Here is an 18,754-nt window from a genome sequence, read left to right as displayed (position 1 = left end):
ACTCATCTAATAAGTTTGAGTCATATAAACAAGGCTAGACAGTCAGATAAACTATTCAGCACTGTTCTGCTTTCTACAGATCACATTTGTACAGTTCATTGATTGAGATACCCAAAGTAAGTACTGCACAGAAAAAAGGAAAACTTACTCAGCGGATGGGTAAGTACCATTACATTTAAGAGATAAAAATCATTGCACAGATGTTATGAGAAGGCTCATATCTTTCACTGTTGCAGTTACTAAAATTTTAAAATACTTTTTCAAATAATTTTAACTCTTCTTAATTACCAAGGAACAAAAATTCATAAATATATCTCATTATCAGATGTAATGTATCTAGTCACAATTTGTATCATTTTTGTTTACATTTGAAGGCTGAAGTTGTTACAGATAAATAATAGTAGAGTTTTTTTCATTGTACATTTCTGTATATATTTTGCATTTATATATATATTATTTTAAAAGAATATCATGGCTAGAAACTGATGGTGTTTGTACAATCATTTCTTCAAGTACAAGTATTTCTCAAAAAGACTCTTAAGAGGGTGTTATCCTCCTTCTAATAGTGCAGGCAAAAGTTTCTCGATTTCATGTGAATCCTGATGCATTTCATATTTTGTTGGACAAAATGCGTCTTTACAAGCAGCAAAAGATGAAGAGTCATCTTAAACAAACTGTTATTCAGAACTTGCAAGAGTGTGTCTCCGAAACAGATGTGGTAAAATATTTTGTTACCTTATATTTAAAACTGGGTGAAAAATGTGCTAGAAATATGATAGACATTCTTTATGCAGAATTTTTCAGTTCATTCCAAGTGCAGCATCCCTAGTCTTCACAGTTACTAAATGCTTTGTACTCTACTTCAAAAATTTAATCTTACTGTGCTATTGTTTCTGTATTTGTCATTCAGGAGTTTTGAAATGTTCAGTAGTTTATCAGAATTGAAGTGGTGCAGTTGAGAGCAGTTTACTTGAAAATGTGCCATATTTCTGAGATTTGCATTTGCAAATGTACACTGCCTTTCATATCACATGAAAGTCCCTGCTGTTCAAAGGAAAAAGCAGGATCATAGATTGTAACCCTTTAATTAAAATAAAACTATCTTAACCAGAGATTTATTACTGATTTCCAGCACAGAAGACCCTTCTGCTTGGACATACAGTATCTTCTGCACTGTAGCTCTTTATTTGGGCGCAGTTGATCCAAGTCTGTTAGTCACGAAATTTTGCTTCAAGGACACATTTTGTTGGAGTCTAAGTTTGTAAAACACTCTCAAATTCTAGACAATAAAAGTTTTCTGTAACTGTAACGGCAGGAAGGCTCAGTTCTATGAGAACATCGTCAGAGTCAGTGAGCACAAGTTATGTAACATAAAGGTACTGGAAAAACCTGCAGCTTTCACACTGTTAATCTCCAAGGTGACAGAAAGTTTTCTACACATGAAATGTACAGGTCTACATTCTAGCATTTTACTTTTAATTTTGGTTTCATTAGGTAAAACTTAGGTTTTTCAATTCCAAAGAAAATTCACTGTTAAATATAGCATTAAAAAAAGCTGGTATAGGCCTATTTCCCTTATTAACATAAAGGTAAAAAATATAGATAATATTGAACTTTCTGTACAGGCTTTCATTGTTTTAGTCACACTAATTTGACTGTTTTGGTCTAAAACAATTTTAAGGGGTGGACACTAAAATGAGTTAGATTTAACCAATCCCTTTCCACCGGTAAGGAGAAACAAGTGTGAGTAGATATAAATGAAAAAATAACAGTTTACTAAAAAAATGAAATAGGAATAGGCAAAAATAACAGTAATAGTCATTAGTTACAAAGTTGCTGAAATCTCATGGACTCCCTGGGAACAAAGAGAAACTCACAATGGCAGAGAAACCCCTTCCCCAATATGGTGCCCTCCATGGGCAGCTGCATGTAGGGAGACAAAGGGAAAATGGCATCAACCCCCCCCAGTCTCTCCACCAGTGGCACCTATGTCGGCAAAGGCAGCTGGCACACTCTGGTGACTGGTATTTGGTCAAGGGCTAGAACTTGGGACTTCACCTTCCTCTCAAGAGAAGATGGCAAGGCAGCTGGCTGGGGCAACTTGGTGCATTCTCACCTCAGCCAGGCACTGCTGACAGGCTGGGGTGGCCAAATGAAGCAGGGCCAGTCTGCTCCTCTTGCTGTGATGCTGGCTGCAGCCAGGCAGTCATGGAATTTGTCCTGAGGATGTTCATAACTGTGAAATGTAGCCTCTTGGGGAGAAAAAAACCCCACTCATAGCAACCCCCCAAAAAAAACCGCAAAGAAAACCCAAAAGGGGAGCCTCCACCTGCACTGCCTCAGCTCTATGGCAAAAGCCAAGAGGCAGAAGAGAGCCAAGAGGGAAGAGAGGTCTGCTTGGGTGACTCTAACAAGGGACTGGCACTCCCCTGCCCCTTCTGTTCCAGGGGCAGGGCCTAAAAGAGACAGTAACAATTTTGGGCACAGGTAGATATGGAATACAGTAACAGTTTGGGTTACCCAGGACATTGAAAAATCTGGTTCTTGAATTATAATTCTATTTTATTCATCATGTTAGCATCTTTCTGTTAAACTACCGAGTATTGCAGATGGTTGAAGTGTTGATCACTTTCTCTTGCCCATGGCCAGCCTTTATTGTATTGGCAAGTTTGTAAAGATTGCTGTAGTTGTATAAGTAAAGAAAAGGTGCTAAAATAGTGTCAGATTGAACAGATGAAAAAAACAAGTGACTTAGGTTTTTAAAAAGCATATGCATTACAGCTCCCAGAACTTATGCATGCAGCCTGTACTGAGCCACACAAGCCTTGGATGAGTTCATTCATTAATACCAACACTCTTCATCATTTGGTTGAGCTCGTTTGTCCAGTTAGTGGTTTTGTGTAAATCTCTGTTGGATTTTACAAGCTTCAGTTTTCAGTGTCGTTCTCTCCTACATGATTCTGTTTTCCCCTTATCTAGTTTCTTCATTCTGATTCCTTTTTTTTCCTAAACTGACTCCACTGATCTCTCCATATGCTTTCATTTGCTTCTTCTATGTTCATCATGCAGTTTTTGTTCACTTCTCAAAGTTGGCCTTACACAATTGTTTCTCAGTACTTGGAGAAACACATTATAATTTCTTTCTGCTGTACTTTCCTGCCATTCCCCACTGAAATTGCTGAAGTATATCAGCTGTTTAAATAATAAGTATTGACACCTTCTAGTGATTCTTTTGTTAGAGTATTTTGCAAAGTGCTGGTACCAAATTTTGAAATAAAGTAGTTTTGAAACAGACTTCTTATATTTATATTTTCCATTTTATTATCTTTCACATTATTTTATTTAGTCTCTGATTTAACTTATTACAAAAATTTATATATATGATAGTATTTAACAAGGATGGAGAAAGTACTCTTAATTTTTGTTTCTATGTGTGTGATAGACTCCAACAAAGAAAATAGATGATAATGAGCTTGATTTGACATCCAATTTCTCTGAAATAATAGAAATTATGGAAGACTATCTGAAACCAACGCTGTCACAGTTTGATTTTTCTGCTGTCAGGTAAGATATATTGACTTTGATTATCATTTGTGAAAACAGGACCTGTGACTTAAGTCCTCCAAATAAAGGAATAGTTTTAGCAAGGGTAGCCTGTTGAAGAATGTTTCATGTCTTGAAAGAAAGTATATTCAGGATATGTCAGACTAAGAGACTGAGCAATATGATAGACTGATGGCCATTTCTGACAAGCACTGTTCTCCAGCTTAAGTTATACTTAAGTTGAAGCTCAAGATGCAACATTATAATTAAACTGTTTAAAGATAGGATTTCTAAAGGACAGGAACTACAAAGGGAGTGCATTCTTTGTGTAAAATTTCACTGAAATTGAAGTAGAAATTGAAGCTGGTAATATTTTCACTGAAATTTCTCTTCCCAGAGAATCCCAGTGCGTATCAGTTTCAGCAGCTGAAACAGGAAAAAGAAAAGTGAAAGATAAGGACACCAAACAAGTTGGAATGCAGGGTATGTGCTCCCTTGAGTACTCTGTGTATGTGTTTATGGACAGATACCAAAATTCAATCATTTCAATTTTAATTTTATTTAACACAGGGAGAGGACAAAGGCTTTAGCATTGTTTTTGTCTGTTTTATTTTCTATATCAAGTCAGATATTTCAGTATTCTTTCAAAGACAAATTTAGATGCTGGGTGGAGCCATGCTTTTGCATTTATTTAGAGTCTTCCAAACCATACAGTCTGTAGACACCTAAATGAAACAGCTTTATCACAAACGAGTTTTTCAGGAGAAAAGCTAGAATAAAGAACTTTCTTAAGTCGGTAGATCTCTTTGTTTTGTCTTTATTTTGCTTGTAACTTTGTGGACTCCCACAGGTTGTTAGCTTGCATGCAAGCCTAATGCTATAGTATGTCCCTAAACACATCTCGAGAGTAGTTCCGCAAAAACTGGATGAATTGTCTTCCATGCATCTTCTCTTTCTCTGTAGAAGAGAAATATTGTCATAATAATATTTTGTACTTTTTTCCTAAATAACGGAAAAAATTTTTTTTTACAGAACAACATAGTTAGTATTGGGTAAGAGTTCCTTTACAACTCTATTCTGTTTAGTCAATCACTGCTGTGGCAATTATGCACTTCCATTGTTTTCCTGTATGTATTGCATACACCTGGACTTGGACCTGAGATGGTTGGTTATTAATATGGGGATATTTTTCCCTGTGAAGAGTTGGTACTAACAAGTGCATAGAAATTTGAGAACATCTTAAGTGTAATGGTATCAAAAGAAATATTTTTTCTTGATGCACTTAATCTGCAGTACCATGAAGTTCATGTGTCATAAAATAGAGGAAACTTAGGTTTTTACATCTAACTGCAATTATTTATATACAAACTGAGAACTAAATCTCAATCATGTTCTGTCACATCTCTTTAGATACACCAATGGATTTGGGGTTGTGTGTGGTATTACTAGGGGATACATTATTTATGGAATTGCCTTTGGAAGCTCTGAGTATATTTAAAGAAGAAGGAATAAGTTCTGTTTCCAGAGATTTTTCTCTACAGATTCTCTACAATCGACTACGTTGGACTGAGTCAGGTACTACTAGATAAACATTTTTTCCTTTAGTATAATGATGCATTAAAAAGATACTTTAAAATTTAAATATGAATGGTGGTGTGTATTTTACTGGAAGACAGCCACATGCAATAGGTTTCCAGTATTTTAGGTGGACTAGATAGTACAGTAGACTTATTTCAGTAATGTACAGGGTGCTTATAGGTGCGGTGGTACCTAGTTTAAAATAACCTTGACACATAAAGAATTATATAAAAATTGGAATCTAAAATTGTAAACAAATTTACAAGCATGTTGTTAAAACTTCAAAGCTATTTTCAACTGCAATTTAAAAAAGGAAGTAAGAATTTACATTTCTGTTAATTTTTTTTATCATTACTGTAAGACTTTGCTCAAAATACCAAGTGTAAAATCTTAATCTCTGGAATACTTTCAGTTCTTGTGCTTCACCTGGGCAAAATCAAATCCCCACAGGCTTTATGAACTTTCCCTACTCCAGACACTTATACCCTACATAAACTCTTCAGCAAAATGAAGTTAAGTAAGGTAGTTGGACAGTTGGTAAACTTGTCCTTATGGCATCTTAAAACTCATTTCTTAGATCTAGAAGTGAGTAATAAATCCAGGCACAAAGCCATTTTTGTATGCATCAAAGATACCTTCTATTTATGAAGTTAAAAATCTGAAGCTGCATTTTTCTCATACGTAGAAAAAAACACATAAAATTATTAAAACCAGTTGGTCCAAGACAAAAAATAGACCGAAGAAAATCACACTCTGTACCATGAAAGCATGCTGTTCCAGAGAGGTTCTTGTATTGTGTCCATATCTGTAATATAGTACCTAACAATAGTAATATTTAGCCTCCCATATAACCTGTTCTGTTTTTCCATTTCACACCTTCTTTCTAAAGGGAAAGAATTGTACATAATCTGAGATTAGCATATTTTCAGTTTACATACAACAGTATGTATGTAAACAGGTCTTTCAGAAATACAAGTTTCAGAACATGTAGGGATTTTTCTATTTATGTTTTTCCATTTTTCAGAGTGGAACTTCTTATGGTTGCATAATTTTAGAAGTGGATAAATGAGAGGAAGCATAGTTGAAAAGTGTTCTTGCAATGATGACAATGGCCACTGAATGAGGAAACATGAGCAGTATGATATTAATGTGTATCTCAAGCTTCCATGACCTTTCAGGGCACTCAGTGATAGCTGGCTGAGACACGTACTCTGGGTGATAATCATATATACAGTGAGAAACATAGGACAGTTTTCTCTGCTTTTTAAAATTCCTTTAAAGAAATAGAAGTTCCAATTCAAATGTGAAACTTCCTTTTTCCTATGGATCACTGTGTGTCCCAGAGAAACTTCAGTTATTACTTTAACATCAACAGTTAATAGATATGGTAAATGACTTAGAAAGTGCATTGATGTTCAACTCTATCCAAAATTGGCAGTGAAATGAAGCATTTTCATATCTAAGGGATCACATCTCCTCCTTGTTTTCCCCTTTAAAGCCTTTATTTTTAGGCAAGAAGGTTTGGGTAATGTCCTTGCCTTGCTGTGCTTTGAAATGGATTTTTATTTTTCTATTTCAATCTGTTGTTGTTGTTATTACTACTACTACTTCTACTACTACTACTACATGCGTCGTATTAAATATATGCAGTCCTTCAAGGACATTTATTTGCTAAAACTGCATATATATTAAAAATTTTTTTTCTTTTCATTTTCACAGAAACTCAATTTAAAAAAACTGTTGAAGTGTCTAAAGAAACAAATACAAAAGCTCATGAGAAAAAGAATGTCCAAATGGTGAACTTTCCACATTTTTTATAAATAACCAGAGAACTTGCATAAAAAAGTGTGAAAGTGGGTTGCATGGAAAGCAATATGTGTGCTAGAATTCTGAAGTGGAATAAATGTCACATAAGTCCAAAAGAATCTCGCTTCCTGTTGATTTTGCAAGGAGTTTTTCGTTGAAAAATCACACTTTCTAAATGGGGCATATTTAATAACCCGTGAAGGAAATTGCTTAAAGTTACTGAAAATAATTTCTTCAACAATATATTGTATTTTATATAGTATATACATGTTTTTATAAATCTATGTTTATATTTGCATATATATGTGCAAACACGTGTGTATATATGTGTAATATTTGTATATACATTGTAGCTAATGCAGAATAATTTATTAATTTCCATTGACAGTTGAGTATCACGATGCTTTTAAACCCACTTTCAAAACTTTGTTAGTTGTTTGATGTGTCTTTCTCTTATTTATTTGACACAAAGAATGCAATACTGTTAGCATTTGGTTGAAACTTTAACACGTAAGAGATTATGTATTCTTTTTAATTGTAGGCACTGGTTAATCGTGATCTACCCTCTAATTGCTTGCCTGTTGATGCACGTAATTTTAAATGTATCCTTTCACCTATTAGCTAAGTGTATCAGCTAAATTTCCTTCTTTTGTTGTTTAAATATCATTGTTTATGATTAACTGTTCATCAGATATTGTGGACCCCTATAATGAAGGAAGAGAAGCAGGTAATATATTAAATAATATTTTATTCACCATCTACCCATGGAATTTAGAAATTTTTGTACCAAAAAATGAAGTCATGACATCAAGATGTTGGCAAAAGTGTTCCTTTTCATCAGAACAGCACAGCTTATCACCTGTAAATGGTGCATCAGTGAAACAGTATAACAGTTAAATGGAGGTTTTTAGTTCAATCACAGGAAGACAGACTGGTTTGGGTTGGAAGGGAGCTATAAGCTCATCTCATTCCACCCCCTGCCACAGGCAGGGACATCTTCCACTGAACCAGGTTGCTCCAAGCCTCATTTAACATGGCCTTGAATTCTTCCAGGGATGGGGTAGCCACAGCTTCTCTGGGCAACCTGTGCCAGGGCTTCACCACCCTCACAGGGAAGAATTTCTTCCCGATATCTAACCTAAACCAACTACGTTTCAGTGTGAAGCCATTCTCCCTTGTTCTGTCACTACATGCTCTTGTAAATAGTCTCTCTCTATCTGTCTTATTGGCTCCTTTCAAGTCTTGAAATAGTTATTAAGTTTAAACACAATGCAAAAGGAGCTACAGAACAATCAGTAGCATAACAGTATGTCTCCATGCGTTTGCAGTTCTTCTTCACAGCAGATGAATATAAAACACTTTATGTGCTCAATATCTGACTCTAGAATGTATCTTTTAACTTATACTGTGAGAAAATGTAGTCAAAAGGAGAAAATTGTTTATCATTAATTGTGCAATGTCCTTGGAGAGAAGAGGTGGGCTTGGAGTCTTGTTTTCTGAAATCAGGACTCTGGAAACTCAGTTAGTTTATCCACCTACTTTAGTCCTCTCTGAGCCTCTGGAACAGAACCGTATGAGCAGTACTGGTTTTCAATTCTTTATCCTTTTTTCAGGGTATCTAAAACTTTTTCTTTGTGTCTTTTACCTGTCTACCAAATAATCCTTGTTCATTATAAAATACGCCTTTCAAATGGGCATCCCAGTTTTACTCTGTCACAATTGCTTCAATTTTAAAAGCCAGACTTAAGTTTCAAAAAACATCAAATCTAATGATGACCTAAAATCCCCTAAATATGATAGTGTCATTTTAAAATTATTGAAATTGAGATTGCCCAATGTAGCTTGTAGTATGTTACATCCATACTGATGAAATTCTGTTGTTACAGAAGGTTCAAGTCCTTCCCAAAAAATAAAAGAAATACTAGAAAAATACCGTGACCTATTTACACTGCAGTGGGAAGGCGTCGTTGGAAATATGTGTGTTCCAAGGTATGTAATATTCTGTCTTCTTTCTTGTTTTATCCATGTTTCTTGTTTAAAATTGTGCCTATTGTCAGAGACTTTGGTCATATAATAGGGTCACATTTTGCTGAGCTGATAAACACATAGCAAACCATTGTTGTTGTATGAAACACAGATCTATGTTTGTAGACAGAATAATCGAGGGATCTGAAATAAAGTGCCACAACGTGATTTAGCCAGGTTGGTTTTGTCAGAGTTGCTGTGTATGTAAATAATCTAATTTTGATAGAAAGTCTTCTGGTGCGGTCTTTGATGAATACACATATGTGAGCATAAGTGTAATTTCTGGCTTTGCTCATATTTGTTTTTAAATTCAAGTGTTAAAAACATAGCATCTTCAGGCACCTTCAGTCAACCATAAATGGGAGCACAGATTTCAGAGGCAGACTAGTGAAGGTACATCACACAGTTTCCAATTTCAAACATGATCATGAAGCTAATACCATTTTATGGAGTCTACTCGTAAACACGCTTTGTTTTTTATAGAAATACTTTACTTTTAAGATCATAGCCATAGAGGAATAAAAGGGATTTCAAGAGGTCAGACAGTGACAAGCCCTAGGAGTCGACATGACCATTGCTCGACATTCCTTCCTAACTGCTAGTTTAGCAATCAGTCCTTTGGAATTTTCTCTACTTAGCTAATACCACTGAGTAGGTACTCTAATATTTTTTCATAACAATTGCAAAAATTGTTATTATCAAATTGCAGTTTTTGCTGCCAGATAGTCTGATTATCCACATCTCTTTTCAAAAACCAATTGCTCATGTCCTGGTGGGTATATACACAACTGCTCCCTTTGAATGTTAGAGAAAGACCTTATTTTAAAGCTGTACAATACATACAGCAATGATTTTTTTTTTTGTTGTTTTTTTGATGGAGAGGTTGGTATTTATCTAAAAATACGCTATGCCTCTATTTATCTGAAATACACTATTGCTCACTATCAGATGTTACTCAGTAATCATTTTAATACAAGAGTACAGTATTAATAATCCATATGAGGTATTACACTTTTCACAGAATTCTGCAGTCGTGTTTGTCTCCTTGCTTTGCATGCTGACTTTATTACAATCATTTCTGGAGTAAATAGCACTGAAGTGTTTGCTATGGATAATTTCTGAAAAGTATTCTTGTAAAACAGTAACATGAAAGTAACTTCCTTTCTTTCTTCTTCCTTCCTTTCAGCCAAGCTGAATGGGAGCAGCTGCTGACAAACTGTAGTGCATTTCTGTTCTATGGGATGGAGAGATTCATGTCTCATGTATTGCTTAATTGGTTGGTTGCTATGAACATCCCAAGTAAGATAAGCAAATTGAGAAATATTTTTAATTACACTAACTTTTATTCCTAGATCTGTCCTACTGTATCTTTATCACAGTACTGATGTTGGCAATTAAGGGCTTTTTCTAGATCCAGGGTTTTTAGTCAGAAAACCTCTGTATTATGTAGGTTTTGTTCTGTTGCACAGCTTTCTTGTTAAGCCTCACAGATAAGCTTAGTCTTTCTTCACTTCAATATGATGGAATTTCTTAGGTTTCAAAAATTAAGTCATCATCCAATGGTTTTCTCAGTAAACCTTCTCTTTTTCTTTAGAAGTATTTGGTTGCAAATATTTTTTAGTGGTAAGAACAACCTCTGCAGTACCACTTCAAAATTTGGAAGTCTCTGCTGAGGCAAACAAGAATTGTCCATCAAGGCTAGGTTAATGCTGAAGGATTACTCTAGTATTACAGAGCATTTGTAGACTCTGAGAAGGTATTTTTTCTCTGTTTTTTCACAACTATTTAGTCTTTCTGTTGTAGCATAAGGCTTAGATTCAGGACTGGTTTTTCAGATTCGCGATCTTCCTTTCTCCTCCTGTTTTCCTTGCACATCTGGAAGAAACTTGACTTTGGAGTTGTGCTGAATTTGTCAGGGTAGCTATATTGTGTTGACATGTGAAACTGAGGAGGAGAGTACACATCAGATTGTGAAGCCCTGTAGAGCAACAGGAAGCTTCTTCATGACGCTTTGGTTTTAAAAGTGATTTAAATATCTATATGTAAATATTACAAGAAATAAGAAAATATGTCTTCTATATACATGGGTCATGTCTGAAGATGATGTTTCAGATATCCATAGACCAGATACTTACAGGTCTGGCAACTTTTGGAAAGTTGTTAAACCTTGCCCTTTGTCCTACTCTTAAAATAAGCCTGGATTAATTCTGTCTGAGATTACTGAAAGCTCTAACCTAGATCAGATATTATTAAGTATTCAGTTTGGTCATTTACATGATGAAATATATATCATTGCTAAATCTGAGCATGAGACCAGGCTGACAAAGAGAATGCAGTGGTTTAGCAAATCCTGAAATGCGAGATCGTGATATAAATTAACCTTTGTGCAGGGGTGATTTGGGAAAGTCTAGTGGGAGATATTATACTTAAGGGAAAATAATCAGTTAATCATTAATAAGTTAAGGTGTGACTGTTTAAGGAGCAGAGTTACAGAACAGAGTCAAGAGATGGATCACAAATTAAACAATGTACCCTTGCTAGTGTTAAAAAACCCCCGAGGTCTGTATAGGGGTAACTATACAGGAGGGTCATCTGCAAGCTGTATGAAATAATTTTCCACTCTGTGTAGTATTGCAAAGGTCTCAACTGGAGAAGAATATTGACCATATAGAGTAAGTTATTTCTGGAGAATATTAGGAGTGGTCAGAAGGATGTACCACAGCTTGTGTGCTTAGTTTTATTAATAAATATGTATGTGCATTGGTATGTTTATATGGATTTAAAACATGCTTTCGGAGGAAAAATTGACATATTGAGAGGAGACATGATAAAAGTTTTAAGTGTGTTGAAGACTTTCCAGGCAGAAAAGTATTACAAATTTGCCTCTCATATGCTTGGGTTAGGAGAATAATTAACAGATTGAAGCTGCAGCAAACCAAACAGTAGGCAAAACCTTTTAATTCTGAGAGTATTCTGAGTTATTTCACTGGAGACCTTTAAGGAAAATAAGGCATGTTAGGGATGTAACTTGTTGTGATTTTTGGAGAGGAACTGTGGTATAAAAAATTTCAATACCAGCATCCCATAAACTCTTCCAAGAGTTCATAACTACAGAGCTGGGTCATCTAGGTCATTGGCTGTAATAAGATGGTATGTAGACTTCATTACCTATTACACTAATGTGGCATAGTAAAAAACCCCTGCAAAACACTATGGGAAAGTGTAGCAAAATTACATTAAATAACACTACAATGACTTCTATGCGTGTACATTTACATAATACTTGACAATTGTGGCTGAAATATGTAGATTTTATACTAGTGGTTTAGACTATGTTCAAGAAAGTAATTAACTTACAAAATGCCTGATTTACTTTAATTATTATGCTGGGTGTTATTATTCATGCAAATACCATTGCTGTATTTTTTTCCAGAATGCCGTTTGGTGATTCTTCTGGATCTGGTACGGACACAGCAAAGTTTCCAAAGAATTACAAACTCTGATATCCACAAAAGGTAGGTAAAGTCAATTTCAGTAAAGTCCACAATAAGGCAGATTATTTCAAAACAAAGTTAAAATTTTGAGTTTTGAATATTCTCCTTTACTTCTGCAAGTAGAAGGGCTTCTTCATAGGACTACTAAATAGGATGAAAGCTCTCTTACGTGGAAGTGATAAGAAAATATGATGCAGAAACCTTGCTGCATTACAGGTACCTCACAAGTCTGAGATCAAGATTCTCAAAATGTTCTAACTGAATTTATAAAATTTTCCTTTAACAGATAAACTGCTAAGAGTACCTCTGAGGATTCATACATGGAAAAGTTTTAAACACTCTGACAGATTTTTATTTAAATGAATTATTATGGCATGTTAAATAACCTGTTTAGAATTTTTAATATAATTAATTGCAGCTTTTTTATCTTTAAAAGCATCTCAGTATTTTCTTTGCTTTTAAGTTGACAGCTGGTAGGATTTACATTCTTTTGTTGCATGTCCATATGAATTCCTGATAGATGCCACAGTGTCCTAATTTTACTCGTTAATTATTTAGTCCATGCTGAATTTTCAGATAACCTGATCATTCTCTTGAGGGATGAGATGCCTTGCACAGGAATGTAGATAGATTGGAACACTGGGCAATCAATAGTGACATGAAATTTAACAAGAAAAAAATGACAGACTCTTCACTGGTGACAGAGTAATGCCAGACACAAGTATAAACTTGGAGAGGGGTGGCTGGAGAGCAGCCCTGCAGAAAGGCACTTGAGGCTGAGCCAACAGTGTGCCTGGGCAGCAAGTGAGCAAAGCACATCCTGGGGACATGAGCATCTTTTGACTTTTCTAGTTATTCATTCCGTGAAGAAGAAATAGAAAAAAAATTATCTAAAAATACTGTTTAATTAGTGCAATGATGCGCAAGTTAAATCCAATTGTGTGTAAGATAGATTATACACACATCTACGTATGTAAGTATACAGATGTCTGAGTGTATAAACAATCTCCTGATATTTTTTTATATCCTTTTTGATCCCAAACAGCCATTTCCTAAAGTAAACTAAAACACAGTTTCTTAAACTAGTTTTTCAAACTCAAAAATTTTGAAGTCTCAGTTTAATAGTTTGGTGAATTTATCAATAAGTCTTACTTGTTTAATTCCAAAAGCTTCCTGAAAATTTAGAATAACAATTTAAAAATGAGTCACATAAACTCCATAGACAATCAGACAGCATTTCCCCAAAAGATTACAGAAAACTTTATAATCTTTTTATAAAGTTACTATGAAAAGCAGATCTGAATAAAGTCAAAATGCAACCTTTTATTTACTGCAGTTTCAACCTTAGAGTATCCCTCCCATTTTATGACTGAGACAATAATACCAAAGATACTTACTGAAATATTCAGCGGTAAAAACTCAAATGCCACATTACAAGTGATTTGCTTTTAAGCCTCCAAATCAACACCAAATTTATGACAAAGAACAAGTTACCTGCAATATTTTATGTCTAAACATGTCTTTTCACACCTGATTTGCAATATTTTCTGCAGTGTTTTGTAAAAGTTAGAATGTTACTCCTCATTTCGTGTTTCCAGAGATGTCCAGAACTACAGTAATATGACAGAGAGTAATCCCCATAGTAAAATTGCATCATGAAAAAATGTAGAGATAAAGTTACCTGAATTCATTGTATTAAATTCAAAGTGCTGTATAAACATAAAAAAACCACTTGATGCTCAGCAAACAAGAAAATGCAGTTGGCATTCTTTCTCCTTCTATTAAAGAGCATTGTATATTTGGTTATGTTTTTTATATCTTATGTACATTTTTCTTTTATTGATCTCATAATTCTGATCTTCCTTAGTGGTCTACATATTGCTTTAGAGAGACCAACAAAGACAGCAATGCTTCTAAGCCTTACAGGTGTTGGTTCTGTAATTGCCATCCAGTGGTACACAAACTTGCAGGAGAATGCAGAAAGGCTGGAGGTCTTGTTTGAGAGTAAGTGTTTGTCTTTGTCTTAGTTTGTATGTATATTGCGTCAGACATTTGTGTGGGTGTGCTCATGGAGTGTGTGTACCTGCCTGTCTCCTGTCTCTTCTTTCTTTGCTCCTTACCAAATTTTGCCTGGAGTTTCCATAGGTGGTGAACTGCCTGCAGGAGCCACCAGGTGGTTGACAGGTTGATCTTTCATACAGAACAGTAACCTATTTAAACAGTTTTAGTGGAGTGTTTGTTTATGGTACTATATAAGGATGTTTATGGTAAGAATAGGATTTATACGGTGAGAAGCAGTGCCCTAGGACACAGCCATCTGTAGTTACATAAACTATGGGAAAAAAAGCCCCTGGATTTAACTTACATCTGCACAGATACATCACTTCAATCTTCCTTTTCATTAAGTTTTAAATGTGAAAGCACCAGGCTGTATGGTTGATATTTTCTTGTTTTTCAAAACTTTCATTAAAAACTCACAGAAACTAACATTTCTTTCCAGATTTGCTGAACTTTGGTAAAACGGCTGGGCAGACAGTTCATATTCTTCAAAGTAGAAGTCACAGGAAAAGGGATTCCATTAAAAGTAAGAATTAAAAGGCTTACTATGAAAGACTGACTGTAAACACTAACTAGAACCTTTAGATAGGTAGATCAATACGGTGGTTCATGGGTATAAGTGAAACCTTCCAGATGAGCTATTACAGTTTTCTCTGAAACTTCTTAAAAGAATTGAGTCAAAAGACCGCTGATACAATATCATAATTGGAGTAGCTATATTTTTTACAAATAAAATTCTGGGGAGACTTTGACATAGCTGACCAAAAGCTAAAATTTGTTTTCCACTGAACAAATAAAGTAATGTTACTAACAAGGTATATCCGGAGCACAACATGAACAATATAAATGGAACAGGATTGTAGACTGCAAAGAGATCAGTAGGATCTGCAATGATTCTAGACAGTCTGCATTTTAAAGGACATACTAGATATAAGAAGTATCTGGCATCTTGTTGGAGAGCAGGGAAGAATTTTTGAGTAAAACAGCTTCTAATAGACTGTCTATAAAATTGTACTGCCATTTTTCAGTGTACAGGACTTACCTTGTAAAATAAGGTTTAATAAAATAAATTTTATTTATAACTTGCACTGTCATAGAATTGAAGAGAGAAAGAATTCACATCAGAAATATTCCCTAGTTTTCTAGGGGGTTTTGTGGTTTTTTTTTTTTCAAAGAATGCTTCTTCAATATAGTGGCAGTTGTTAATATTTTAAAAAGAATGTAAAAGAACCACAAGTATTAATCAAAGAGAATGTGTGCTAAATTATGGCATTTACAGCATTCTTATATTTAGTCATATTCAGAAATAACAATGGTTTTTGATACATTTTTATAGTGGAAGCAGATTCTCACACCTCTCCTGGAGACAGAAAAGAAGAGCAGACTGTTTGCACTTCCTCAGATCTTCCTGCAACTCATCCATCATTTTTTAATTGTGTGATCTATGGTTTACCAAACATAATTCTGAGGTAATTCTTGTCAGTCTTTTCATGCTAGGAATACCTGCACTGGTGGTCTAAGGAGAGGTGAGATTAAGAAAATTTGCATATTGCTGATTCCTCTTTCAGATGTAAACAGTTTGATATTAGAATAAGAGTCAGGAAAATAGAATATGTAATTCAGAAATGTCAGTTAGTACTGTAAGGTTTTTTTAACTTGATGAATCCTTTAAAAATTTGCTAAGTACCAACATATCTTACAGAAAAGTGGATTAGTATTTTTCAGCCTTGATGCATGAATTGGAATGTGTCGATGTCAGTGCTTCTGTTTGGAAAAATGTTTCCTTGATCTATTTTATTTTCACATGGATGATTCATCAGGAACTTAGCTAAAAAATTTACCAAGTGACCTTATTCTGAACGAACTGATCTTTTTATATAGAGGTAGTTGTAGTTTAATTAGAAAACAAGTTAGTGTTAAATAAAATGGTTAATAATTTTTGCTGTCTTTATTGTCCTGTGTTTTTCCTCAATAACATATGAATATATATTACATTATTTCAAAATCCCAAATAAGATTATTGTGTGTATGGATTTTGTAATATGCTCTGTTTAACAGCAATCCGTTTTTAATTACACACTTTAAAACTTCATAGCAATAGAAATAGATGTAAAATAATTTAGCATTTATGGAAAGTATAAAGTTTGGTTGTTACGGCAACTAAAATAATTTCAAGAGTCTTTTTTCCCAGTAAAATGGTGATGTCTATTTCCTGTGACACTTCTTTTGTATCTGATAGAGCATCAAAATGGTACTGAAAAGATGCTGTCCTTGGCTACCTGATGTGTTACAATCAGTTAGAACCTGGTAAAGGGTTACAGGGCTATGTAGACCACAATACAAAATAATGGTATGTAAAATACTTTCTGCACTTAAGAGAATATAAATTTGTGCTTCCTTCCCTCTTTCACTCCATTTAATTACATGACCTTATGTGAACAACAGCTGGTCTGTCAAACTGTGTTCCATAACATGCATGATTTTTATTCCCCTTATAACTTAAATTAGACATAGGACATACATATTTTTTATGGCATGTATCTTGGCCTTTAATACATTACAAATTAAGTAAAGAAGTAACTGAGGTTACCTGGTCTGAAAATTAAGGATTCAGATAATAACAAATATTATCAAGTCTCTGAACTTGCCATGTTTTGCCAGATACTGGCATGAGTCTCCAAGTTCTGGTATTGATTTGTTTAGTTTTAGGTCTTTTAAGATACCTTTTCATTGTATTTCTGTAACACGGCTGCTTTTTTTACATCCCATGAATGGTATTTGGGAAGCTAAAGTATTGCTGAGTTTGAAGATGCAATTTGTGTTGAAGGAAGCAAGTGTTCACACTTCTTGTTCACTATAGCAAATGTACACATATTGTTAATTTCTCTAAGTATGTGCAACATTAATTTTCACATAATTCTCCAACATATTAATTGCCATGAAACTGTATTTCCCTGCTCTTAATGTCATTGTTTACCTTGAACGCCATCTTTCTAGTGCTGTCTCTTTTTTTGTAACATAAAAGGTTTGGGAAAAAAGTGTATTCAATGGGAATTATGAAGCCTTGGCTACCTTGCTACGTGACAGTCCTTATGGATTTTTGTTAGCTTCTACCTTCTTGAAGTAAGAAATTTCATGAATAACAAATTCCAGAAAAGTTTCAGTGCTTCAGAAGTGGCAGGGTTGTTCTTCGAGAATAATCCAGGATAAAAACTTAAAGATTTCAAAGATTAGAAAAATTACTGATATCTAGGTACAATGGGCTTGTTCACTAGTTTACTACTGTGGTTTGTTTATGAACTGATGGAAATAACTTAATCTAATGAAGTCTTTTTCTCCAAAAATATTCCCATTTTGTATTTGATCCTTTAGCTCTCACTGCATTGCAGCAACCTCTGCCAGAAGGATGAATTGGGTATGAGGAAAAACTTCTTGATAGCCCTCTGTAGTACATACCAGTCAGTAAAATCATAATAGCAGTAGGACTACATGAGTAGATGATAAACTGTACTTCAGGTGACAGTGAATATGCATTCAGTGATCTAAGAAGACATCTAGTTCATTCCTTCAGGAATTGATGCTGGAAATAATGTCATCTTTTCCATTATGCTTTTGTAGCAATGTGTAGTGACACAATTGTACAAAAGTAAAGAGTCTCTTCAGGAGAAGATACATAGTAGAAGTTGGAATGATTTCAAAAGAAAAAGAGCATAGATAGTTAACACCTTCTATATTTCTTTTAAAATTACAACGACAATTTAGCAAGTGAGAGGAACCTGCTTCTTATTTGTGCTGAAGTATCTCAGCTGGTGGAGTTTGAGAGTCTAGTATGATTATCAGTTCGAGAGTGAACAAGAATGGAATGAGCAAGGAAAGGTTGAGAAGAAGCACTGTAAAAAATTGCTGTTTCAGAACCTGTTTTAAATAATGAACTAAAAGCTTAAAATTTCTGATATTCCTCACATTTCAAGGTAAGGTACTGTCATAGCAAGTTACCTGGACTAACAATATCAAGCATTCTCTCCACAGAGTGAGCCAGCAGATGCTGGCAGTGAAAGCAAAACAAATCAGCTGTGTGCAGCACAGAAGGGTATGTTCATCTTGTAGCAGTTTAATATATGAGATCCCCAGGAGGGCACTTGGCTTTAAATTATTGGGAGAAGTAAATAGCAGCATAGTCATACAAGGTGCTGTACAGAAGGTCTTCATTCTTTAAAACCTGAATATGAAATGAGTGAACCAAAATTTTC

At 34.6% G+C, this 18,754-nt stretch overlaps 1 protein-coding gene across 1 annotated transcript in view; it reads left to right on the top strand.

Moving 5' to 3' along the window:
• Positions 1-16,442, top strand: part of CFAP46 (cilia and flagella associated protein 46) — a 72,914-nt gene extending 56,472 nt beyond the window's left edge. Inside the window, exons 46-59 of the mRNA XM_042019654.1 lie at positions 80-159; positions 567-718; positions 3,443-3,564; positions 3,941-4,026; positions 4,954-5,118; positions 6,841-6,917; positions 7,469-7,529; positions 7,619-7,654; positions 8,814-8,916; positions 10,139-10,251; positions 12,386-12,467; positions 14,314-14,450; positions 14,947-15,030; positions 15,841-16,442. Coding sequence (XP_041875588.1) covers positions 80-159; positions 567-718; positions 3,443-3,564; positions 3,941-4,026; positions 4,954-5,118; positions 6,841-6,917; positions 7,469-7,529; positions 7,619-7,654; positions 8,814-8,916; positions 10,139-10,251; positions 12,386-12,467; positions 14,314-14,450; positions 14,947-15,030; positions 15,841-15,977 — 1,435 coding nt within the window. The 3' untranslated portion in view covers positions 15,978-16,442. The remainder of the gene's footprint in view (positions 1-79; positions 160-566; positions 719-3,442; positions 3,565-3,940; positions 4,027-4,953; positions 5,119-6,840; positions 6,918-7,468; positions 7,530-7,618; positions 7,655-8,813; positions 8,917-10,138; positions 10,252-12,385; positions 12,468-14,313; positions 14,451-14,946; positions 15,031-15,840) is intronic.
• Positions 16,443-18,754: the final 2,312 nt, after the last annotated feature.

This window comes from Corvus kubaryi, unplaced genomic scaffold, assembly GCF_017639235.1.
Source record: "Corvus kubaryi isolate FWS band 111438036 unplaced genomic scaffold, C.kubaryi_AGA036_p1.0 138, whole genome shotgun sequence".
Taxonomy (NCBI): Eukaryota; Metazoa; Chordata; class Aves; order Passeriformes; family Corvidae; genus Corvus; species Corvus kubaryi.
Note: the sequence above shows the minus strand (reverse complement) of the source record. Positions and strands in the feature narration are given on the sequence as shown.